Source organism: Garra rufa, chromosome 7 (assembly GCF_049309525.1).
Source record: "Garra rufa chromosome 7, GarRuf1.0, whole genome shotgun sequence".
Classification (NCBI taxonomy): domain Eukaryota; kingdom Metazoa; phylum Chordata; class Actinopteri; order Cypriniformes; family Cyprinidae; genus Garra; species Garra rufa.
This window is the reverse complement of record NC_133367.1, coordinates 44,745,360-44,771,903: the sequence shown is the minus strand read 5'-3', so window position 1 is coordinate 44,771,903 and position 26,544 is coordinate 44,745,360. Positions and strand designations below refer to the sequence as shown.

Sequence of the window (26,544 nt, the reverse complement as noted above, 5' to 3'; positions counted from 1 at the left end):
TATATACATATACACAGCTATATATATATATATATATATATATATATATATAGCTACAGATGTCTGAAAGTCTGAAAATTGTTCATATGATGATGTTGTCTCATCTAACCACCCCAACATAAATGTGTTTTCAGTGTAATTTAGAGCAGCCTAATAGCATCTCCAAAAACTGGCCATTGTCTCTTTTTGTCTGTGATCTGGAAGGGGTGCGACACCACATTGATCTTCCTCTATTCACAAAAGGCTGGTCTTTATTTTTGCTGGATTTCCCTTCGCTTGAGAAAAAGTCCACAAGATAGCTGTATTGATCCGGTGCACTGGACAGCCATCAAACCCAGTCTCTGCTCATCTCAGATGGTGGTCCAGAGCCAGTGTCCGTACAGATATCTCCGTACAACCTGCCAGTGCTGGAACACTGTGCATTTCCTCTACTGGGAAACAAGCGGCCCATTCAAACACTTCAACGAAGCCAGAGATTGACTGAATCACACGCTTCCCAAGTCCATTGTGATGTGTGGAAACTCTCCAATTAAAAATGTCAGCCTGAGAGGAACTTTGTAGGAGAATGCAGTTTTAGTAAGGTTATGGTAGAGCTCAAGTAGAGCATTAGTAAGTGAAATGCTGAATAAAAATTGAGTATTTTTTGACCTGCACTCTTAACAATAGAGGTTCCAGTCAGTAGTTCCACAAAGAACTTGATTTTTTTTAGTTTTTCTATAAAAAAAAAAAAAAAAAAAAAACCATCTATGGTGCATTTATGAGCCCGAAAGGCAATCCGAACAAACCTATACAGAAACGCAATAACCTTGAGCAACTCAAAAAACCCAAGAAGCCAAAATGTTTAGTTATCAATAGACCATTAGCTGAATTGTGAGGAATAACATCTTGACCTTTTTTCTGGAATCAAATTCGCATTTAAAAATCTTTAATAGAAATAGTACTGTTCAAGGCGGTCAAAAGACATAATCTAGGACTAAGAGAAGTCAAGGTGTCCTCGGCCATGATGTTGGCTTTTCAGTCTATGATATGTTCTCTAAGTCTATATCTTATCAAATTCATAAGCATAAATGCGAGGGACACCTGCCATCACCCATGTCACCAAAGTCTAAGAGGTATCATCCTGTGGTGTGTCCAGTTTCTCGTCTGGATTTGAAACAACTCTTCACACTTAATTACGGAGGATGAGGGAAATGCCTCATTTCTCTTTGTTATAGGCTAAGCTTCCAGTAATCCCAAACAAAAGGTCTGGCTCTGGAAGCTGTAGGATTTGCTGGTGGGATTATAGTCTCATGGATAATGATGTGCAGTCAGCGAAAGCAAAGCTTTATTTGAATTCAAATTGGCCGGTAAACAAAACCCATCGGTATGTCTGCTGTTGGAGTATCTGTCTAGTAAGCAGTGTGTCAATGCATCAGCAACCCCGTGCAATTTATACGGATCTATTATTGCCGTTACAGTGAGCAAGTGTTCTGTTATCTATCTCTTCATTATATGAGGGATGCTGGAGCTCTGTTTCCGTATGATGCTACAGAGCCCATATCTGACTATTTGATAGCACCTGTCTCTTGTGTTTGTGTCTATGCATTTTGAATAACAGGCACATGGTTTTATAGGGACTCTTTTAGAAGCTCTGTGCTAATTTGTTTTGAGGTATTTTTATTGAGTTAAAGTTTATTTATTATTACTGCTAAGTCAGTCATAATTATCAGTGCTTGAGGCCAGCTAACATTGCTACAACCCCCAAACACTCAGTATTAAACTTTTCCAGGTAACTTGCCTTGCAATTTGTGTTACAGACATGAATGATACCTTTATTTATATTACTTATTGAGAAAATGTACTTGTCTGGACTTTTGAAAATTTTGGTGGACACTGAAGGAGGAACCTGAGCTGGAATGTAGCCTATTTTGACATTGAGATATGTAATCAACTAGCAATCATTCAAAACATCCTGAAAATGTCCTAGCAACCACCTTAGCAACTGCAAAGGAATGTCCTGGAACATCCTAGCTTCATTGCAACAAGTTCAGTTTGTTTTCATTGGGTTGTTCATTAGTTCACACCTTAACGTAGCTCTTATGATGTAGACAAATATGTAACTAACTAGGAACTACCAAGAAGACTCTGAAAATGCCCTAGCAACCATCGAGATCATTCTAGCAATGATATAGCAATGCCTTGTCAAGCATCAAGAATGTCTTAAGATCACTGTAGCAAGTTCCATTGGCTTCTACTGGGATAGTTGTTCACACCTTAATGTGTCTCTTCTGACAAGACCAGTATGTAACCAACTAGCAACCACCCAAAGCCCCTAAAACGCCCTAGTAACTATTGAGATGACCCTAGCAACCACATAGCAATGCTCTGTGATTCATCCAGAAAATCCTAACATCATTGCAGCAAGTTCCATTGGTTTCTTTTGGGATAGTTGTTTACACCCTAATGTGGCTCTTGATGTAGACCAGTATGTAACTAACTAGCAACCACCCAAAGACCCTAAAAACGCCCTAACAACTATTGAGATCACTGTAGCAACCACATAGCAATGCCATGGGAATCATCCATCATTGTGGCTAGTCTCATTGGTTTCCTTTGGGTTGGTAGTTCACATTTTGATATGGCTCTTTTGACGTAAACCAGTATGTAACCAACTAGCAAAGTAAAAAATGCCATAGCAACCATCAAGAACACCCTTGCAATCAAATAGCAATGCACAGACAGCCATTCAGAACATCCTAGTACAATTACGACAAGTTTAGTTGGTTTCCATTTGGTTGGTTTTTTCGTACCTTGATGGTGCTTTTTTGGCATTGACCAATATGTAACAAATAGGAACCACCCAGAAGACCCTGAAAATGCCCTAGCAACTATCAAGATCACCCTAGCAACCATTCCCCTGGGAATTATCAAGAAAATCCTATAATCTTTGCAGTTCCATCGTAGTTGTTCAGACCTTAATGTGGCTCTTTTGACGAAAACCAATATGTAACCAATATTTTCCACCAAGAATGCCCTGAAAATGCCCAAGCAACCATCAAGATCATCCTTGAATTTACAAAGCAATGCCTTGTCAAGCAGCCACAACATCCTAGATTTATTGCGGCTAGTTCCATTGGTTTTCACTGGGTTGGTTGATCACACCTTGATGTTGTTCTTTTGACATAGACCAGTATGTAACCAATTAGCAAAATAAAAAGGGTGCTGGCAGCCACCCAGAACATCCTAGTACCATTAAGGCAAATTCAGTTGGTTGTTCACACCTTGATGGTGCTCTTTTTGTGTGGACCAGCATGTAGCCAACTAGCAACCACCCAGAAGACCCTGAAAATGCCCTAGCAACTATCGAGATCATCCTAGCAACCACATAGCAATGCCCTGGCAGCCATCCAGAACACTGTAGCATCATTACAGCAAGTTCCATTGTTTTCCATTGGGTTAGTTGTTCACACCTTGATGATGGTGCATTTGTTGTGTTAAGACAATGAACGTCTATTCAAATATCGCAAACTGCTACTGACACTGGGTTGTTGATGCCACTCAAGAGAGTCTTTGGTTGTGTGTCAGTGACCTAATCAATACTGGATTGGATTGGTTGGAAAATCCAGTGTATTTTAAGGCACCAGAGTGTGTCAGCTTAGTGTCACGGCACTCTATATTTCCAAGTCAGACGCCTTTTAATTGAATTCAACTGGAGCGAGACAAGATGGGTAAATATAAGCCATATGTTCTTTGCACCTTATTTGCTGTAGGTGGTGATTTCGAATAATGTCTTTTGTGTTGTTCTGGAGGTTGGCAAACTGTTTTCCCTCTTTCGTTTCATGTTCCTGATGATGAGGCAAAGTCATTTAATTAAACATTTCAAAAGCAAGAAGACCTTGAGGTCCTAAGACACCTCAGAATACCTAGAAAATTAATATGCACACACAGACCTGCTATTCACTGCTTTTGCAGTCGTGTCGTGAATCTGACCTTTGAGATCTTCCTTAATAAAGGCGTTATAGATTTTCTTTCCCACTTAGAGCACATACATATAATCAAACGAAGAAGAAGTTATGGCTCAAAAGCGGTTCTCTATACTGGTAGCCTGAACCACAATCACAGCCAGTGATGTAACTCTGCAGATAACTGCGCCTGCATTTCCTCCAGACCGTATATGAATCTCAAGGCTTTCATCACTTGGTCCTGGCTCGTGCCTTTAACTAAAGGAAGTAGCTGTGATGGTTTTGATCCTGTGTTCTCCCGCTGTTTAAACTGTTTTCAGGATGTTTAGTCTATGTGGCAGGTAGATCACACACAGAGAAGTGATAATCTCAGTGAATGACATATATTTTCTGTCGTGCGAATGTAAAAACATCCCACACAAAACATTACAAGCCTTTAGTTAAGCATGATGAGTTTCAGCTTACTAATTTGGAAGAGTGCTGTCACCATGAAAGCGTGGAAACTTTGAAACCTCTGTCAGCTGCGTCAGCATTTAATTCAGAAAGACGAAGGATTATCTTGAGTGGATTATGATCAATTTAAGAAAAAATAAGCAGCATAACAATTTAGGTGAAGAACTCTCTAGAACATGTGCAAGTTATATTTCACCTGAAAATCAGAGGAAATTATTTGAATTTATGCATTTTACTAAATGCTTTTTTTTATCCAAATCAACTTAAAGTGCATTCAGATTGCATTTCTTATCACACTCATATTTATAAAGTTATATTTTGATTACAAAACAATTGTGAGCCTGGACCACAAAACCAGTCTTAAGTAGCATGGTTATATTTATAGCAATAGCCAAAAATACATTGTATAGGTCAAAATGATCAATTTTTTTAATGCCAAAAATTACTAGGATATAAAGATCATGTTCCATGAAGATATTTTGTAAATTTTCTACCATAAATATATCAAAACTTAATTTCTGATTAGTAATATGCATCGCTAAGAACTTAATTTTGAATACTTCAAAGATGGAAGACTTTAAAGATGGAAAACTTTAGGCAGCTTTCAGATAATGTATGAATCTCAATAAAAAAAAAAAAACCTTTATGACTGGTTTTGTGGTCCAGAGTCACAATTTGGGACCCCTATGATTATTTTAACTGTGATTTGCATGAATTCAATAATTTCTCATTGCATTTTCTCAACTGTACAATTTCTCAAATGTCAAATTGTCATTTTTTGTACTGACTACCTACACTGCAAAAACAAATGCTTTTCTTACTTAGATTTTTTGTTTTCAGCCAAAATATCTAAAAATTCTTAAATCAAGAAGGATTTTCTAGACGAGTACAAATTATTGTCTTTTTAAGTGTGAAAATTAAGTGTGTTTTTGCTTGAAACAAGCAAAATAATCTGCCAATGGGGCAAGAAAAATAATCCTGTTTTCTGTTCGAAATACGATTTTTTTGCTTACCTCATTGGCAGATTATTTTGTTTATTTAGATTTTTTTTTTTTTTTTTTTTTTTTTTTTTAGATATTTTGGCTGGAAACAAGACAAAAAAATCTTAGTAAGAAAAGCATTTTTTTGCAATGTACCTAACTAAATAAATTTTCATATCATGTTTTTTAAATAGTGTATAGTCCACGCTATGAATGAATTTATATTATCACTTTTATGCCTCAGTGAACGATATGGGAATAATGAAGCCTACCCCAGTTTTCTTTTCAGATTAAGCAATTTATGTAACATGGCCACAACACTGAGCTAATTTAATAACATAAATGTTATTATGGCACATTAATAACACATGGGGAGTGCCTAGTCATCTGGTCCCACTGGAGCTCTGTTCATTCAGCCCTTGAAGAAGTTCACACGGAGGTTCACTCGGGCTGTGACTGACAGGTCTCGAACCCTGAAACGCTTCCCCTTGATTACAGATTCAGCGGGGCCCAAAAGGAAGAGCACAGGGGTCTAAAGTGTCATCCTCCCATTAAGCTGGGCTTGTGTAACCATAATGCGCACAAAATAGCAGTGAGAACACACTCTCATGCATATGGAAATGAACGGCCATTCATTCATATATCAGCGATGCAGGCCGACTCCATCTGAAACGCATTAGTATTCGACGAATTGCGACGCAGAAGTGAACTACAGCTGATCTGACTGGAGTTCTGTCATTTCCGCCATTTGTTTTGTCACTGTTTAATGGTTGTTGAAGCATCAGCCCATCATCTGACATCGATTGTAGATGTAAGATCAGTTATTATGCAGAAAATCATTATACTAACTGTAAATCTGTTAATCATATTAATAATAAAGGGTTGTTTTATATAAAATGATTTACTTTATGCCAAACTCAAAGATGTTTGACTATCACTGTTCTTTTTGTTTTGTTGTTTTATGATTATTATTACGGCCTACACACGATCTGTTCTATTTGCCCGCACCTTTGCAAGCTCATTAGTCAGGGTAGTATTTTGATTGAAGTCATTATTGCTTTTCTTTTGTAGCAGCACCGTAGAGATTAACACTGAACCGTGTTGTATGAGTAGACAAAGCCTCCACAGTCAGTGCAGTGGATTACTGTCAGCACTGAGGTATAGGGAGGACGAGGCGGCCCATAATTCCTATAGAAAGGTAGACAAACACAACAACTTTTCCCGCGGAGGCCTTTTGTCTTCCTCCCGTTGCTTTCTACCTCAGTGCCCTGTCAAAACCCATAAGAGCGCTGACCCAACCAGAGCCAAAGTGCGAAAGCGACACCGAATAAGACCGGGATCGTTGCTTCAAAGCATCATTTTCAATTAAAGCTTCTGTTGTTAGATATTTTAGAGCTTATTAATTAGACATGTCAATTGCAATTTCAGCAATGCATTTAAATAGATGCAAACTGTACTTACAAATAGACAAATTTGTCTACATACAAATCAAGTATTATTGTTTTTATCTTAAGTGGAAAAACTGTAATTAAGGTTAAATAAATACATAACATTTCTGGTAAAAAAAAAAACAAAAACAAAAAACAAAAACAAAACAAAACAAAAAACTGGTGGATTATGTTATTGTGATTATATCATGACTTGATTATAAAGAGGAAATAATATTAATAATAATAGTTAGGATATTATTATTAGTTAAATGTATTTTATGTAGTGGTTTCATGTTGCGGTTGTTGTTGTTGTTGTTGTGATAAAATTACGGAAGCACCGAATGCTCCCCGGCTATACAGTACATGCCATGGCAGTGTATTTTCTGAAGTAAAATCTTTATCAAATAGCCATTCTTTGCGTTTGAAAAAAGCCAGCCCATTACCTCACGACTGCTTTTGTTGGCCCTTTACAAGAGCGAACAAAAACTGTTATTCAGGAGAAGGCTTTAGATTTTTATTGTTGGTGGAGCTCACAGTGTTATTGTATTAAAAAGAGCCATCTGTGCCAGAAACAATGGCTTCAAATTATCTCTGAATACCCAGTGAAAAAATATAAAGCTTTCTCCTTTCTCATTATGTTTGGTGGGGGGTTTTGTAGACTTGCTATAAGTGACTTTTGTTGTTCTTGATGCATTCTTCTTCTTTTTCAATCGGCCCCTTTTCAGATGGTGTGGAGCTGTAGAGGGACTGAGGCGGGTGAGAGCAGCCGCGCAGCGAGCACTCTTAGCGGGCACACGTAGCGAGTGGACGCTGATGGATCTTGAGAGCGGCCGCCGGAGGAAAGCGCGGCCGGGAAAAGCGCCCGCTTGTTGGGCGCGCATGTGAGGATCCGCCCGGGAGGCAAGCGGATGTGTCAGTCAAACTGAGTGTAAGTAACTCTGCTGTGATGCTCGGCGTCTGTGCGTGTCTGTCTGCTGGGACAGGATATTAATTAGTGAATTAAAAAGCGTGTTACATGTTTGCTATTTTAAAATGTTGGTGGTTGACTTAATATGCGTTTTTAAGAAGCTGCTTTTTTTTTTTAATTCAAGCTAGGCTATATTTTAATTGTTATATATACATATAAGTGTACAGTAGATGTCTGCTTGTACTTGTTGACAGTTCGCGGCTGTTTGGAAAACTTTGGGGGGAGAAAAACAAACGTTTGTTTTTTTCATTTTTCAAGTGTTTTAATGTTATAGTAAAGTACAATTAACATACACAAATGAGTTTGTTATCTGCAAAATTGTAATGCGAGTTTTTAAAAAGAAAATACTTTAATTCTAAAAGACAGATTTAATTCTAATCTGTCATGTCAGATTGATACCTTTCAAATGAGGTCAAACTTTTTATGTCGGGATGAATTGCTAAATTTAAAATTTTATTTTAACGTTTCCATTTGTTGATTTTGGTTGCCGTTGTTTCTGAAATATAATATAATATAAGCACCGATATAAATTAGATACCGTTATGATGTTGATAGATACATAAAGCAGTGTTATCCGTCACATTTTGATCTGCAGTCAGCGCGGCCCCTAGTGGAGAAAACCCTCTCTCTCTTCTCTGTTTCTGTTTCTCGCTCTCCCCCTCTTATGCCTACTAATTTGTATCTCCTAATTTTAGAACTTAATGCTTGAATTATTCTAACTCTCACTTTCAGAGAATGTTTTGTGTAATTGTTGCGTTTGTTATTGCGTACATAAATATTTGTTCGCATGCATGGAATTTGTGAACGCAAACATAAAAACGATTGACGAATGAAACCTTTTCTGGTAGTTATTTTCGTTTATTCATTTGCTTTAGTTTTGTTATGAGAAATTTTAAATGACATGCAAACGATTTTTTGTACGAAAAATCAAATCGCGGTTTACAGAGGAATATTACGAATAGTTGTACTGATATATTTAATATATTTAAGTTTTCTAATTAATTTTCCTCATGTTTATTGTTTTTCACTTTCAGTTCTTAATTTACAAAACATCAGTTGTCAAAATCAGTCAAGTGATAGTCATGTATTTTAGTTTAATGTTAAGAAGCTTGCTTTTTCCACAAGCTTCTAACAATTATTTGGAACTGCGACAATTAACAATTTACCCTATGCAGGAGCCGCTTTGGGATGTTAGAGATTCCCCGCTGTTGTACACATTTCCATAAGCAGATTAAGGCACTCAAATGCAGATAGAGAGAGAGCAGTTTAGAGTTGCATTAGAAAGGCGCACGCTGCAGTGCCATCGTGTTAAAATTCGCACCTTGTTAGGCGATTAATAAAAGTTTAAAACGACGTTGAGACTATTTGTTTATTTATTCAGACATCCATCCTTCAAAAAATGAATTTTAAAATATTTAAGACAAGCTATAGCGTTATGTCTTATTTTGTGTTTGATCTTTATAATTTAGTTTGTATGTGCTGACAATTTGCTAATTTTTCGTACAAAATACAACATTATAAAACGATTTAAAATAACTGTGTGAATGTGGTGGGGAATGTCTTAAAGGAGCAGACGTTGAGTTTTTCTTAAATTAATGTGACCACAAGAGGACGCTGTTGAAACATAATAAGATCTGCTTAAAAAAAGAAATGATCCGACGTGTTTTTTTTTCTTCCTGACATTAAGCCTGTTTGTATATTAGTTCCACTTCTTTCGTCTTGTCGTTTATTGTCAACTTTTGCAGAAGAATGATCAAGTTTAAATCGTAACTCTTTGGGAACACATCTGTTTGCCAAAAAAGCCACCGCGTGTTTTAGTTATTATAACACAGCCTGTTTGTTTCTAACAATTGGATTTCGTCAAATTGCATGATTAAAAGGCTGTTATTTTTAAGGAGGTTTTGCTGAATAAATCCTCTCCCCCTGTCAGTCTTCATGGAGTGAATTCTAATAACACAAATCCTTAGATCTCAGATGGTCAGTGTAGTCAGCTTTTGTGGTGCTTTTGTTCACAGTGATGTAATGACAAGAGCCGAAACAAAACTACTTATTTGTGATGATTGACGGCTCTCCATTTTCTAATTCACATTCAACTTGAGCCAGTTGAAGTGCAGTTCATAAATAGAGAAATCCTAGCACACGCTCTCGATATTGTTTCGAGAAATAAGAAATAAAACACTTATTTAAAACAAGTTGTAATGCACATTTATTAGATGTGTTAACGTGCTAATAATATAAATAACAACCGCGAGTAATCACACAATTAACAACCGCTTTCACAACAGAAATAAATAAATTTGTACATTTGTGTTTAACACACTTCCATAGGCCTAAACGTTTTATTCACGAGTGTATCAAGCAATACTTGAGTTTGTAATACTATAAGACTTGATAAACGATTATTAAAAATGTTTTCAAAACTATGCCCAGTGTTTTTAACAGTTTGTTTAAAATTGTTGACAAAAACAAAGCGACCAATACGAAAAGTTTAACAGCTTTCAAATGTATTACAGTGTTTAGTTTAAGATCTTAAAATCATGTCATTGTAATATAGTTTGATTAGAAAGTCATTTATGTGAAATATTCTCACTTTAGTAAGTTTTTGCTCTGCTAACAGACACACACACACACACACACACACACACACACACACACACACACACACACACACACACACACACACACACACACACACACACACACTGGTAGTGTTCATTGGTGGAGAAGTGCTGCCTGTGGCTCAGCGCTGCACTGCTGACCGCCCGTAACCCCGCCCTTTTATGCAAATCCAAGAGACACACAGTCTTGGCTGAGGGAGCAGACGCGCTCTGATTGGTCAGCGACAAACAATTTATATTCGCTGACAGTCGCTCTATGAATGGTTGTCTATTAACTTGTTCAAAAAGTATCAGGAGTTGACAAGGGCTCTGGCGAGGAGGGAAACCGAGTTTGTGTTGATTCTTGAAGACTAAGAAAAGAAGTTTGTGGGCACAACAGGACCTAAGAGCGCTTACTTCCTCAGCAAAGTTACCAGAACTGGTAAGGTAACTTCGGCAGCCTCCACTTTGGACTTTTGGCGTGTTTTTTGTATTTGCATCTGGTGGGGAAGACTTTCACGAAATCGTTTTAAATGTACAACATGATGGAAACCGAGCTGAAGCCCCCGGCGCCTCAGCCGAACACGGGGGGCACGGGCAACACCAACTCTTCAGGAAACAACCAGAAAAACAGCCCGGACCGGGTCAAGAGACCCATGAACGCCTTCATGGTGTGGTCGCGGGGCCAGAGGAGGAAAATGGCACAGGAGAACCCCAAAATGCACAATTCGGAAATAAGCAAGCGACTCGGGGCCGAGTGGAAACTTCTGTCCGAGAGCGAGAAGCGGCCGTTCATCGATGAAGCCAAGCGCCTTCGGGCTCTCCACATGAAGGAACACCCGGATTACAAATACCGACCCCGGAGGAAAACCAAGACCCTCATGAAGAAGGACAAGTACACCCTGCCGGGTGGGCTCCTGGCGCCGGGCGGCAACGCCATGGGCGCCGGTGTGGGTGTAGGGGCCGGCTTGGGCGCTGGGGTCAACCAGAGGATGGACAGTTATGCCCACATGAACGGCTGGACCAACGGAGGCTACGGCATGATGCAGGAGCAGCTGGGTTACCCGCAGCACCCGGGACTGAACGCACACAACACGGCACAGATGCAGCCCATGCACCGCTACGACATGAGCGCGCTCCAGTACAACTCCATGACCAACTCGCAGACCTACATGAACGGATCGCCCACCTACAGCATGTCCTATTCGCAGCAGAGCACGCCGGGAATGACGCTGAGCTCCATGGGCTCGGTGGTCAAGTCCGAGTCCAGTTCGAGTCCGCCGGTGGTCACATCGTCCTCTCACTCCCGGGCCGGACAGTGTCAAACGGGGGACCTGCGGGACATGATCAGTATGTACCTGCCCGGGGCGGAAGTCCAGGATCAGAGTGCCCAGAGCAGACTGCACATGTCCCAACATTACCAGAGCGCACCTGTGCCCGGCACAACGATTAACGGCACGATTCCCTTATCGCATATGTAAATGAACTTTTCTACACTGCTGGACTCCTTTGGACTATTTTTGTACAGAACACTTTGGGGAGGGAAAAGTTGTATAGAGCTCAAGGAAAGAACACAAACTTTTGCTTTCTATTTAAAATGGAACGGTAGGAACTCCACACAGTTTTTCGTTCTGTTGTTCTTTTGTTCTTTTCTGTTCTGTTCTTTCTTTTTTATTATCATTTCAGAAGGTGTATCTGGACAGCTGAAACGGGGGAGAGTGAATCAAATGTTTTATTATTGCAATCGACTTTTTGTACAGTATTTATCAAAGACACATAATAACAACCAGATGTAATGTTTGTAAACAGCAGGAAGTTACATTTTTATAAAGGCGAAAAAAAAACTGATGTTTACTTCAGTATATGCTTCGAAATTCTGCAAAACGCTGACATGAAAGAACGGGATAAATAGAGTTTCTCGATGAAGGTGCATAGTAATAAACCATTATATTATTATTATTATTATTATTATTATTATTAAGTTCTAAAGGAGAGAACAAACAGAGGCACTCTCGCAGGTTTGACCTATTTTTATTTTATTTTATTCTTTTCGGTCTCCCACTCCTCATCTGTTAGGTATATGAAGTTTGTGTTCTTTATTTTCTCATGGTTTGTAAATTTTCTGTACATTTTCTGTGATATTTTAAGTTTTTATTTTAAAAACTTTCATTTTTCGTAGTTGTAAAATGTGGCCTGTACGCAGTTGCCAACGCTCCATGTATATATTTTAACTAATAACATCATTATAACAGTTACAATCTGAGTTTTTTTCAATATGCAGTTTGAAATGAATAAATTTTTGAAATTTGGATATTTGAAATTGTTTCTGGTTTTGATTTGATTTTTACATTTGGGTTGCTCTCTGAATCTGATGTTTGCTTTTATCTGATTATCCTATTTACACTTTCCAAATTAGCTGTCATTTATATGGTTTAATATGCATTCACAAGCACAACATTTTAAATCACAAATTTGACATAAACTGTGCATTATTGCACGAATTTGTCTCGATAAGATGACACAGACACATGGGTGCAGCTCTTCAAAAGTAAGTATACTGGAATTGCATGTGCAGAATTATGACAGTGTGTTTACTGGTGTTTGATTCAAACAAATGAAATGTTAGATGTTATTTAAATTTAGCAAGCATTAAGTTAACACCGTTTCTATTTTTTTAGTGGAAACGAGGACTGTGAGCGACACCACAGCGTTTAAGTTTCTTGTCTGTAAATCTCTGCTCTGCTTGGGGAGATAAAACGGCCCAAATGAAATGAAGACGCACGTCAAGGTAGTCACTTACTTCAACTTTATTTCTCATTAGCTATTTTTGATATCAGTGCAATAATTTATAATGCACATTCAGTATTTTTTTTTTTTTTGTGCGCGCAGAACATTTAAAAAAAATTCTATTTACTTTCTCTCAGATTTATAATTTAGAAAATTTTTATATTATTTTATATTTTATATTATTTAGAGTTGCGTTTTTTTAATTCTCTGTAATAGCAACTAATGTTGTTCATTATTAAATAATAGATACAGTTTACCTCGTTATATTTTAGCATGAAATGCATGATATTATAGCTTATCATTTTACAATATTGTATTTTTAAAATATATTCTCAAGCATGCATTAGATGCATTTTATTTTAAAATAATAATTATTAAAAAACGTTTATAGTATGACAGTCACTCACTGGAAATTGCCTTTGGCTTTCTGCGAATGTAAAACAAATAGCAGTAAAATATTAAGCGTTTCTCCACTCACTTGTGCACTTCACAGGCCCACAGGCTTTGCGTTTACATTAACATTAATGTATTAAAATACTGGTTTAGTGTTTGACACAGTTACAGCCGCAGGGCACAGAGAACATGCTGGTGTTTTTTTCCGTGCTGTTTGTCAGTGTCGCTTACTTGAAACCAAGCTGAAGATAAGATTATGGAGGTGAAGTGTGTGGATGTAAGGAGTTTCGAATCTGGAGTGTGTTGGAATATTTTGCTGCTCTGTGGTGGTAGATTAGTGCTGTTTCTTGCCAAGGCGCTGAGGCATCTATTACAGCGGGTCTCGGGGGAGAAGGGCTCACATTAAGCGCTAAATGAATATTTGACGAGGGCTCATTCCGACAAACGCGTCCCTGCCGGACTCTCAAAGGGTCAGGGAGCACTGCTTGAATCCATTATTTATACAAGCGGAGGAATTGGTTGTAATGGCTGAATCTGTCTGATAAAGTGGGAATTTAAGTCTGGATGTGAGTGGACTCAACACGCATCTCGGAGCGTTCCTCAATAGCTCAGTATCTAAAGAAAGTGCTTGCTGAAGTGTTCGTTGTGTTGAGGTTTAAGGTTCCTTACACCTGTACCTTAAAATTGAGTTATTGTGTAAACCAAAAAAAAAAAAAAAACGTTTTAACGCCAAAATTATTGTGCTATTGAAAAACCAGAATTTGCCGCTGTTTAGTTATTTTCCTAAGAGTGACAGCGGACAAATACTGATTTACAGAACTTAATGCTAGACTTAATATGAACTCTTGCTATTTGGCACGTTTATTAAGAAAATAAATTGTTCAGTATTAAACTGCATGCGGTGTTTGGGGTTATTTTGATATAATATATAATAAAAGACATCGAATGACACGAAATAATAATGAAATCGAAATTTTAAAGCGTTTTGAGCAAACGCGAGGTGAATTCTTTTTAATAATAATAATAATAGCAGCATGAAAAGAATTGATTAGCTGTCATGCATGTGAATTGCCTGGTTATATTACGAATCAACATAAAACAATTTTTGGTTGGAATTAGAAAGTCATAGAAAGTTTTTTACTTGAATTGCACGTTTATTGTAATATATGAGATGGCCTGACCGCGGAAGCTGTTGTTGTAGAGCAGCAGATATCTGTGGAGCAACAGGTGGTAAGCGTTGGAGGACTTTACTCCAAACTCTCTTGTTTAACCCACCGGAGAGGAACCTTTCCACAGGAAGCTGAATAAAATGAGATCCTCAGCCTGTGCATATGGCTGAAATCTGAACTTTTCAGGATTTCATCTCAGATGACAGTAAAATGGACTACATTGAAATACTCACGGAGTGTTTTTAGATTTAGGCCTCAAAGAGCGCCAAACTAACTCATCCTTCAAAATATAATTTGTAATGGTTTGGTTGGGCAAAACAAGTCTTGACCATGGCAGTTTCTTCATAATATGAGCAAATATGAGTTGAATTGAGGATTAGATATAAGTGACGGTTTGAAACGAAAGAATAAGCCTCAAATACTATACTTCAATACTACTAGACTACTAGTAATAATAATACACGTAATAATAAAAGTGGTTATAGTATTGATTTGCTCTTGTCTTTGTTGTTATTATTAGTGCAATATATCATAATTATTTATAGATTTTATTAAAATGATAATCACTTAATCTTCATGATAGTATTGGGCCTATTATTATCATAATTATCAGCGTTATTAATTAATAGCGTTTAGGGTTACTTACATTATTTTAGTTCTACAAAGATTATAATTTAACTGTAAACATTTATGCGTAGCGTGTGTCTTTGTGTGTAATTTGCTGTCTGCTGTTGCTGATAGTAAATGGGTGGAGAAAGGCGCAAACTATTTAGAGAAAGTAATACGTTGTTTCTTGTGGCGGTTTTTGCGGGAGGGGGCCTGTGATGGAGGGGGACCGAGCATTGTGAGATGGGCTGAATTGAGAACTGTCAGAGATGTCTCTCATTGGGTGAATGATCCAGTGCAGGTGCAGGGAAACAGGGGGATGGGGGTCTCAATAAGACCACACACTGTCAGCCAGCACCACATCAGTCTCTCGCTTCGGCCGGCCCGAACCGAGCCTAACAAAACACCGCCGGGGTTTTTATTTTTTTATTTTTTGGTTGTTGTTTCTGCCTACTTCGGCTTCTGATGTATGCCATTTAATTTTCTGAAATCCAACAAGTGCGTTTATGTGACTGGCCTCAAAAGCAAGCGTTTTAAATTTGAAGTCATTGCTTGTTCGTGTTGATTTAATTAATTAGGGGCATTTTTACAACGCTAGACATAACTACAGAAGTTCTGTTTTATGTAGCTATATTTGTGTGCGTGTGTGCGCGTGTAAATTTGTCTATTGTTTGGGAGTCGAAGGGATTAATATCAAACTCTTATTTAATATCACTGTATAGTCTGTCATAATTCTACTCGAGATCCCGTTGAAGAATTTGGCACACGGCTCTAGCTCAACCAAATTCTGACAACTGCTTGTCATCATATTCACGCATGCCAGAGTCAGAGTCTTTGTTGTGCAAAGTTACTTTTTAGTAAGATCCTTCTTGTTTGCAAATGTAATACTTGCTTTCTCTCAATAATACGCATGAAAGCACCCTCTTTATCCCATAGCATACTGTACAAAGATACTATTAAAGTGCACACACCTTTTTATTGTTTGCATGCAATTATATCTCCATATATTTAATTGTTTGTATTGTCTGATGCTTGTTTATACACCAGCTGCTTTGCTTTGCTACATTTATCAAACCTGAAAATGATTTCGATGGCGGCTCAAACATAAGCATTTGTTTGGTTACAAATTTGAGTTGATTAATGGCAGGATAACCGTGGATAATTGGTCTTTTTTCTCGACATCAATGTAACCATCATCTCTTTATTAATAACTCTGGATTGAATCCGACAGATATGCATAATAATGCAGGCCAGATCTTTAGAGTATGCAAATAGAGTTTTATTACGTTTTTATATGATCAGCGTTTTAATGAAACTTGCATTTGGGTTGCTATTTGGTCATCTATATGCAAGACTTAACAAATCCAACAATTTTGAGCTGTTATAAATCACTAATTTATGCGCGATTTTTCTTTTCTAATTGCTGATAACGGATCGGACAATACAGATCAATCAATTCAAGCCAGTCTGCAACAAATGACATCAGCCTATCATGTGTTTCTGTCCTGTGTCATTATGCGGAGCAACAAGTTTGACCATATGCAAAGCTGAGGTGCGAGTATTTCAACCCATACGAGGAACAATCTCTGCTTTGATACAGCAGATCAGTCACAGCAATGCGGATCCAGTGCGCTTTTAATGCACCACTGAGTCTCATAGACTGCGATAGACTGGGGATGGGGGATTTTATAGCCTACAGTGCACTCGTTTTAGTGTTTGTTCAAAATATATTGAAATAAAACAGTAATTCTCTATCAATTGAGACGCATTTATGCGTGCCTTATTAAAATCGAACAGGCTATAAAATTCTAAATAGCGCTTTTCGTTCATTCGGATTTAAAACATTTACACGGTTTAGAACTACTGAATTGTTTTTGTTCGGCAAAAGCAAAATGCAGCATGTTTAATTTAAAAAGGGAAATTCCTATTGGTTAAAAGGGTTTGAAAAGATTTTCGAGCAGTTTAGCAAAAATAAAGCTTGACTTCATTTAGAACTCTTAATGTAAACGATATGCGGATCGCACTGCGACTTAAAGCGCCGCAAGGAAGTGGAAAGGAAACGCATCAACTGTCTTTCTTCAAGTTTTTATTCAGCCCTCATCAAACACAATAACCTATTCAAAACTATTCGTTGTGTTTCCCATTTCCTAGGAAATACCATCAGGTGAATGTGTGTATCTATGACGCACTTTTTGCATGGATGATCTTCAGCATGTGAAATCAGTTTTTTTGCTGGTTTCCCAGCATTAGGTTTGGGGGCTGTTAGGAGGCTGTCATTAGCTGACCCTCACAAACAGCAGAGCATTGTTCTCCTCATTCCGCCAATTTCAAGCTTCACTTGTACATAGCATATATGTTGATTAATGACACTAAAAGCAACTGGGTCATCCTACTTAAAAAGATCATATTCATCGTCAGTTACACTATTTAAATCTGGTATTTGTTGACAAGGTTTGTCTTGATCTAGACAGAATTTCCAAGAAGCTGACGATATTGAGGATCTAAAGTGGACTGAAGTGAAATCACGGATTGCACAAGCAAAGGAAATATTTTGGGAATATTCCCAGAGCTCATTTCTCTTCTCAGTTTTGGATCAACCAGACGTATGTGTGCTTTCAGAAGAAAGGGTTTGTCTGGACGTTGAATGGGCCCCTCAACCGGCCCATTATGTTTCTCTGGTCACCCCCGTGTCATCTGAATGGAACGCGTGGGCTTGTTGACAACTAATTTTCTCAAAATGTTCACATCTCCGTGGCTCTTCCTGCCCTAAAGGTATCTGCATGCCGCGGACTCCCCAAGACTTTCACTTTTAATTCGAGGAGTTAAATCGAATAGGAGGGATATTCGATTGGAATTCGTAGTTAGGCTTTTATCAAGAACACATCCTATTGTTTAAACGTCAAGTCCTTAAAACACAGAATTTAAACATTACATTTCAATCCTGATTAAATTAGATGTTTGATAGCAATCCCGCCATTTACTTCCAAATCAAATTATCGTTAAGAATAAATCGAAAAGGGCATTTTGTTATAAGTGCATTCTTAATTTTCCGTTTTAATTGGTTGTTAGCTTTAATCTTAATATGCGTGACATATTACAATGAGCCACAGCTTTCAAATGTGTCTATATGCCAATACAGATCTAAAAAAAAAAAAAATCGACGCTTCCATTTTAGGTCACCCCATGCCTATCTTGCATGAGTCTAATTAATTCTCAAGTGTGGTTAGTGGGTCTAAATCTTTGAATGGCCCCTGTGCTCTCGTCAGAGACCCTGCTGGAATATAAAGGGTTTTTTTTCTTTCATTCAGACTCAAAGAGCTACTCGAGCGTTCCCTGTAAGTGACGGAATGTAATGCTTTAAACAGGACACACGTTTGGAGCAAACAAAAGCACTGCGAGCAAAGGACACTTCCAAATTACGCATATTATTTTTTTAGCGGGCGATTTCGTTCATTTCAAATGTCTTGAAACGAATACACGTGATCGGAGCTGCCGGAAGCACGTATATGCAATGGAAATTGCATATTGGTCAATGACAATTAAGATTGTCCGAGAACAGAAAAAGATGAAATCTTGTTTTTTAATAGGTTTCTTGAGAAAAGGTTTAAAGGATGTTCTAAAACAAATCTGATTTAGGCTAAATGATAAATGTCAAGTGGTGTGACCGTCAAGCAAATCAGGCGATTCTAACTAAAATAAATTAGCACATGTACATGAGCTCAAAAGTTATTTTCAAATTGTATTTTAAAATGTATTTTCAAGTTATTATGATAGTTTGAATATCAAGTAATGCGTTTGTTTTACTCTGACATGAGCGATAACAAAATGGCGTCCGGTATTGTTATATCACATTAAATTATTAAAATATATATCTTAGAAAAGATTTGCCTTTTAAAATTATATATAACTCTCTCTCCCTCTCTCTCTTTCTCTTAGTATTTGGACAGTTACACCACATTTCGATCAACCAATTTGTCAATTAGAAATTATATAGTCATTAGGAACATATATTTAAGTAATTTGAAATGTATTAAATGAAATGCATTTCTACGTAGTGTTGAAGAGCTTACTGACAAAAAAAGCGCCAAGTCTATTAAATGTATCTAAAAAAACAAAAATAGAGTAGAATTTAACGAGATTCTTGACCCGTAACTTTAAATGTACGTTTTAAATGCTACGGTTTTCATATAATAAAAATCAGAGCAATAAGGTGGTGTGATCAAACGCGTGGTGTGAGTTAAAAGAGGGTGTTATATGGAGAGTGATACGGGAGATGCTGAAGTGTGTGCTGCCCGGTCAGGGCATTTGATTGTAAATAACAGAGTTCACACGCCGATCGAGTGACTAGAGGGAACAGGCAAACCATTTGAATCAGGTGCCTATCTCGCTATCGAGGAGATCAGAGCTCAGCCAAATGACATCTCCCTCTGAAAAGCCAATCTAGTCGCAGGATGAGATTTCACTGTCTTTGCGCTCAGCCCGCCCAATTAACATAAGAAACACAGCGAGTCCCATTAAAACAAGCAACAGTTGGTGGGCAGTTATGGCATTATCTGCCAACAACCCAAGTGCTGGGTTCCCTCTGGGCAATTGTAACCCAACAAAGCCTGAATTATCACTTTATTTGCGATTGATTTATTGGTAGCGCTTTGCATGTTACACTCAGTCCATGTATAATTAATGACTTTATCAATAAGTTTAACAATGCGTAATTACAAGGTTTTCCAAAAATAATTACTTTCAGAAGCTTGCTTGTTAGTATAATTCACTACTTACTGTACATATCTATAATTACACCAGCATGAACACAGTACGTTAACACTTAGTTTCACTTGTATTAACTTTGTAAAAAGCAGCAACCTGCAATTGTTACCTCAACGAGTTATTTATACTTGATTTACCCCATAAATGTAGTTGGAGTGTATTAAATTAATGTATTTAGGTTAATTCAGCAATATTATTTATTTTGGTTAACTGTTACCATTTTAGGTACATTTTTTCTGTTTTCTGTTTAATATTGGTAACACTATTTAAAGTCTTATAGAGATATTCATAATGTAGGATGTAATGCATTATAACTGCTCATGAACAATTGTAACCAAATCTGAAAAGAATTGTACAATTCGTATGCTTGTTTTTAATTTGTTTTAATGCATTATAATTTCCAAAGGTGTAACAATGAATAGGTAAGTATTATAATTTATTACAGTTCATTATAAGGTGCATTATAAGGCATAATTAATGCTTTAAAACATGACCCTGGACCACAAAACCAGTCTTAAGTAGCACTGGTGTATTTGTCGCAATAGCCAAAAATCCATTATATGGGTTGAAATGATCAATTTTAAGACAAAAAACATTGGGATATTAAGTAAAGATCATGTTCCATGAAGATATTTAGTAAATTTCCTATAGTAAATATATCACAGCCTAATTTTTGATTAGTAATATGCATTGCTAAGAACTTCATTTGGACAACTTTAAAGGCGATTTTCTCAATATTTGGATTTTATTTTTGCATCCTTACATTCCAGATTTTCAAAAGTTGTCATATCCTAATCAGATTTAAAAAATTGACCTTTATGGCTAGTTTTGTGCTCCAGGGTCACATTTATATTAAGGCTTTAAGTAAACTGTTACCTAAATATTTGTGCATAATAAATACATTAATGAATACAATTTTAGCAAAAGTGTAATTCGTTATTTATCTGCCCGATCTACATATAAGAAGACAAACCACAAACTGCAGGTAAATCAAGATAGCAGAGGTCTTTGTATTGATTTATGTGTCAGAGTCATTTACGTTCTATTGCTTTCTTAACAGAAACCGAATATGACATGACACAGATTAGCAGCTTTTGAAATTGCACCTGCCAACACATTATGAAGTTCATAACTCAAAAGATTAATGCATAATGACAGCTTGTGCTGTACAGTTTGACTGTATCATATCTCATCTTCCGTCTTAGAGATATTTGGTTGGCTGGCAGATATGTGAAATGCCACGTCAACTCTAAAATGCATGATCGATAATTGTGTATTTTGTGTGACTTTCTCTTAACATGGAATCAGTGCAACTGTAGATTAGATTAATTCATGGTCCATTTCATGAGACCCACGTACGGCTTAAGACGCGAGACATTAATGAAGGCTTTGTCACAGGGTTAATGAATGCCCATGCATGGGTTAAGATTGCATGAAACAGGAAATGTACAAACGCTTTTCTTAATCTCATGTTCTCAATAAAAGTGCATGACCAAATCAAAATCCTCAAGCTGGGGGAAAAAAAAAAGAAAAACAGCTCATTGTGACAGCTGAAACATGATCTGAATGGCCCAATTTTTGGTGAATGATTTACCAATTTTTGGTGAATAGTTTGGACAAAACCTGAGCTGTGTTGTATTCCATAATTTGTTTCTTATGAATACAGTGTTTTAAACCATTGATGATTTTAGTCTCCTTTTCTCAACTTTTGTATCATGGTTCGGCAGATTATAGTAAAGTTTGTGCCCCTTTTCAGCCTAAGTAGGATAAGCTTGGAGTAGACTGTCACCGTGGAAACTGCCAGAACAATTCGGTTGAAGTTTGAAGAGGTCAGTTTGCAGGGTCAACAACCCCAGCCTCTGCCTGTGCCAACTTCTGTTGAGCCTGGGACTTTTTGGGGGAGCGCTAGCTCAACCTAACCCTGGGTGGTAGGCAATTCTAAGACTGATATAAATTTTTTGAGTCAGTTTGCGGCCTAGTCTCTCCAGGTGGCCTGTGAAATCGATTTTAACCCCGTGACCCTGTCTTGGAGAAGCACGGTTGACAACCTGGGTGAGAATGTAGCCGGGCCTGACAGATTTGCAGCTCTAAAAGTAAAGAAAGAGAGAGAGAGGGGGCGGGTGGAGAGAGCATCTCTTCAGCGATGGGCTGCGTTTTAGAAGTGGTCATTAAAACCTTATTAAAAGTTGGAGCGGTTTGGAGAAGAGCTGGAGAACATGTGTATAGCCGCACAAACTTAATTGACTCAGGAACAATGTTGGGAAACTACAGTTTCCGTGTCTGAAAAGCACAACAAGATTAGATGTGTTACCCTTTGGTTTGTGTTTAGTTGTTTCTATTAAATGTGGATGAGCTTTACACCAATTACAAGTTGCAAACTGCAGTACTTAAAGGTATATTCTGGGTTGAGTACAAGCTGAATGAAAATTGACTTGAAAAAGTTAAAGTACTTGTTTAAGTGCTCTCTGTTTCAATAATATAGCCACAAGACATACAATATGCACGTTAACATGACTTTAGTGTAAAAAGTATCTTACTGACCTTTTATGTGTAACTTTATATCCAGTTTTACAACTTTGTTGCCTTGATAATGCAATGCCTAAAACCCAAAAACAGCTGTAAAAGTTACAAGAATGATTTTACAACCAAACTCGTGCACAAATTGTAACAGAAATAAATAAATACATAAATAAGAAAGTTTACATTTCTGGTTTCACATTGTGGTTTCATAAGAAGTGCTTCACAATATGTGACCGTGGACAACAAAATCAGTCATAAGGGTCAATTTTTTTTTAAATTAAGATTTAAACATCATCTGAAAGCTGAATAAATAAACTGAGAGTGCAAAAAAAAAATTAATTCTTGAGAAAATCACCAAAAAGTTGTCCAAATGAAGTTCTTAGCAATGCATATTTTAATAAAAATGTAAGTTTTAATATATTTACAGTAGGAAATGTACAAAATATCCTCATGGAACATGATCTTCACTTAATATCATAATGATTTTTTGGCATAAAAGAAAAAAAAAAACAATAGTTTTTACCCATTTTTGCTACAAATATACCCATGATACTTAAGACTGGTTTTGTGGTCCAGGGTATGTGTGTTAACATGATTTTAGTGTGAAAATCATTTACTATCCTTTTTAGAGTAACGGTGTATCTAGTTTTACAACTTTGTGGCCATCGTAACACCTAAAAACACAAAACAACTGTAAAATTATAAGAATGACGTTATAACCCACCTTATGCATATGTTTTAACAGAGAAGTTTTGTTAAAAATGTTCTAAAATCATAAGCTTCACATTTCTGTGTTCATACAGAAACATAGTTTTTTTTATATAAAAAAATGAAAGGTTTTTTTTAAAAAAAAAAAAAAATCATGAAAGTCCTCTCCTAATGCCACCCCTCAACAAAACTGCCAATGGGGCGTAAGCAGATGTACAAATAAGATTTGAATTAGAAACCAATATGCCAAAATGAAAAATAGTTAATTGCATTGAGAGTGAGTTAAACAGTAGAGTTTAAATTCATTTAACCACAATTGTAGTGTAATGTAATTTAACCTTATGTCTGTTTTATGAAAGGTATTTTTGCAATAGACCTTAGTCAGGTTAGATACTTAACGGCAACGATGTATTAAAACCTGAAAAAAAAAAATGTTTTGAGTTTTTAAAGTTTTGCATATAGGTGAAAACATCATCAAAATACACCAAATTTAACGTGGATGAAAACAAGGCTGTGAGGGATACACGTATGGTACATTTATACAACAATGATGTACTAAAAGCTGAAAAAAAAAAGGTTTTGAGTTTTTTTTAAGTTTCGCATACAGGTGAAAACGCCATCAAAACGACCACTGTTCAACAGGATTCACGAAAACGACTAAAAACACTCTTTTACTCATGCCAGACCTATAGGTGGCAATGTCACTTTAACCACAATTGTAGTGTAACATAATTTAACATGATGTTTGATTTAAAACCACTTTAGTTGGTTTTATGAAAGATGTTTTTCCAATAGCCCTTAGTCAGGTTAGGCACTAAATTTAAAGCGGATGAAAACAAAGCTGTAAGGGATACGTGCACGGTACGTTTACTTGACAACAATGTACTAAAAACTGAAAAAAAAAGTGTTTTGAGTTTTTGAAGATTTGCATACAGGTGAAAACGTCATAAAACGATCGCTGTTCACTAGGATCCGCGAAAACGACTAAAAACAGTACTCATGCCAGACCAGTAGGTGGCAATGTCACTTTGTAAAGAAACACTACGCAAATTTTTACTACGCACTACACACATTTTCAAAAGTTGACGTTTTCAGTACCCCAAAACGGCATTGTCGTGTAAATGAATGACATAAAAAAATTGTAGTTTTTAGTTGAAAATGGTGTCGTGTAAACATCCCCTTAAGTCTTTACAATGGTACGCACTGGCTAAAAATCCTACAAACTATTCTTTGGAGTTTTTGTCGTACTAAAAGTTTTTCGTCAGCTGAACAATCAATACATTGTTAACCCTTAAAAGCATACCCGGGACGTCATTTGCTACTACCCTCTCCCTCCTTTATTTTTTGAAGTTTGGCATCAACTTTCTTAGTATTCCTCAATCTCTTCATTATGAATTATAAAACAAGAAAAAAAATTAAAATATAAAAGAATGTCTGTTTTCTGATACATTTTTTGTAAAAAAGTGTATAGCATCGCTAAAGACCCGAGGTGTGTAATAGTGTAAGTATATTTTCCGTGCGCAAAAATATGTAAATATCTGATGACTCAATACATGCAATTCACCTTTAGTCCTCCTTTAGCACTGTTTCATAGACAATAATGACGTGATGTTTCACTCATAACTTTTGCAGGAATAAAACAAAAGAATATCTGCAAAATTTGAATTGATTAGAATGGCTTTACTGCAGAGCAATTACTGTACAGAATAAAATATAAATGTCACTGTTATTTGATGGTGGATGTGGCGAATAAGCTGCCAGTGATATAAAAAAATATATATATATTTATATAAATATAAGTAATTGAAAACGATAGTTTTGCGAATATGGTTGAGTTCGCGAATATGATCCAGATGGTGAATGAACTCTGGAAGTGGACTCTGACGATGACAGCAATCATGAAATCATCTGCTTAAATGATCCCTTCTAAGTTTTTAAATGTTGTTCTTCTGTAATGGTTCTTAAAATATCAAGAGGGTTTTTTGATTTTGCAGCAGTGAGAGATCCATCCGTGCTTGATATATATGTCCGGGTCACTAAAGACCCGAATATGTAATAGTGATTGGTGAAACAGTCATGCATTTAAGAGTTAAGCAACAGTTCAATCAGTTGAACATTCTTATTCCCGCCAAAAAATTAAACATGGCCGCCCTGGCTAACATCTGCTGAAATGTAAGTAGGTTCGAAACTACAGTGTTTAAGTTTGAATATTGATGACATACCATTGTGTAACGTAACGCAGCTCAACGTAACATAGCCAATATGATCTCCCATCGAGATGGAGGACTCACGTCTACTCACTTTCAACAAGGCCAAACTACACGTGGCCCTAAAAATCTGAGTCAACCTGTTGGGTGATTTGAAATGATTTGGGCCGGTCACAGGGGAGACGGTGTGATCAAAGGACTGACTCACCACGCAGATCAGAGCCCGGGCTCTTCTTTCGGGGGCCGATTCCATCTGTCACGTTTAACAGACTGAGGCTGTCTGCTGGCCACTCAGCGAGAGAGTGCGGCAAACTCCTGCCAGATTGGTGCTGATTGTATTTGATTGCATTTGAGTGCAGCTTCGACGATGGGTCTAAGAGCTGGTATCATACCACTCTTGTCACATCAACGCTGGGAAAAAAACGGGAAACACTGCTCTGAAACGTTGGACCCCTTGGAAACTCTTCTGCTATTCTGAGGAGATAATACTCAAAGAAAGCTCAGAGTGTGTGATTGTCGGTGTGGTTATGACAGAAGCGAACAGTGATATACTCATAGCGCGGGTGCAGAGCGTCTCGCGCGCTGTCTTTACTCCTGTTAGGAGTTCAAGCTGTTATTACACCATCACAATCGTTCGTGGCTGAAATGAGTGACAGAATGTTTGCTGGGTGTATGAGTATGTAGGCTTGTTTACTTCAGCATAATGTCACCTTTGCCACCGTTTTTAGATTCATTAGCCGTACCTATAGAGTAAAAACCCACGTTTCGCTGCGTGGCCTTCGTCGCCGCATTTCCAGGGTGAAAGTGTTTCGTGTAAACATTTCTCCAAGGTTGTGAGTAAATGGAAATGTGGCCTTCCATTTTCACACCTCAATGGCTATTGATGTTGCAAACATTAATATAGCTGAGATTTCAGTTTTACAGCCATAATGACTGGTTTGAGTTCAGCCGAACAACGACGGAGAAGTTTTCTGAAACTCTAAAAGTGAAAACCAGTTTGAAAGTTGTCTATATTGTTATAT

At 37.2% G+C, this 26,544-nt stretch overlaps 1 protein-coding gene and 1 long non-coding RNA gene across 3 annotated transcripts in view; both read left to right on the top strand.

Annotated features, from left to right (window-relative positions):
* Nucleotides 1-26,544, top strand: part of LOC141339129 (uncharacterized) — a 63,626-nt gene that overhangs the window by 22,821 nt on the left and 14,261 nt on the right. Inside the window, exons 2-3 of one of the 2 annotated variants that reach the window (XR_012355898.1) lie at nucleotides 7,530-7,732; nucleotides 13,047-13,156. This is a non-coding gene — a long non-coding RNA (uncharacterized lncRNA). Of the gene's footprint in view, nucleotides 1-7,314; nucleotides 7,733-13,046; nucleotides 13,157-26,544 lie in introns of those variants that run through there. The other variant, XR_012355897.1, reaches the window with a different exon arrangement.
* sox2 (SRY-box transcription factor 2) lies at nucleotides 10,645-12,671 on the top strand. Its single transcript, XM_073843849.1, has one exon. It carries the CDS (start codon nucleotides 10,902-10,904, stop codon nucleotides 11,847-11,849), a length of 948 nt encoding a protein of 315 aa, XP_073699950.1. The 5' UTR covers nucleotides 10,645-10,901; the 3' UTR covers nucleotides 11,850-12,671.

Bases quoted from the DNA above. Each gene is read 5' to 3' on its own strand.
- sox2 (XM_073843849.1), top strand. From the start codon at position 10,902: ATGTACAACATGATGGAAACCGAGCTGAAGCCCCCGGCGCCTCAGCCG.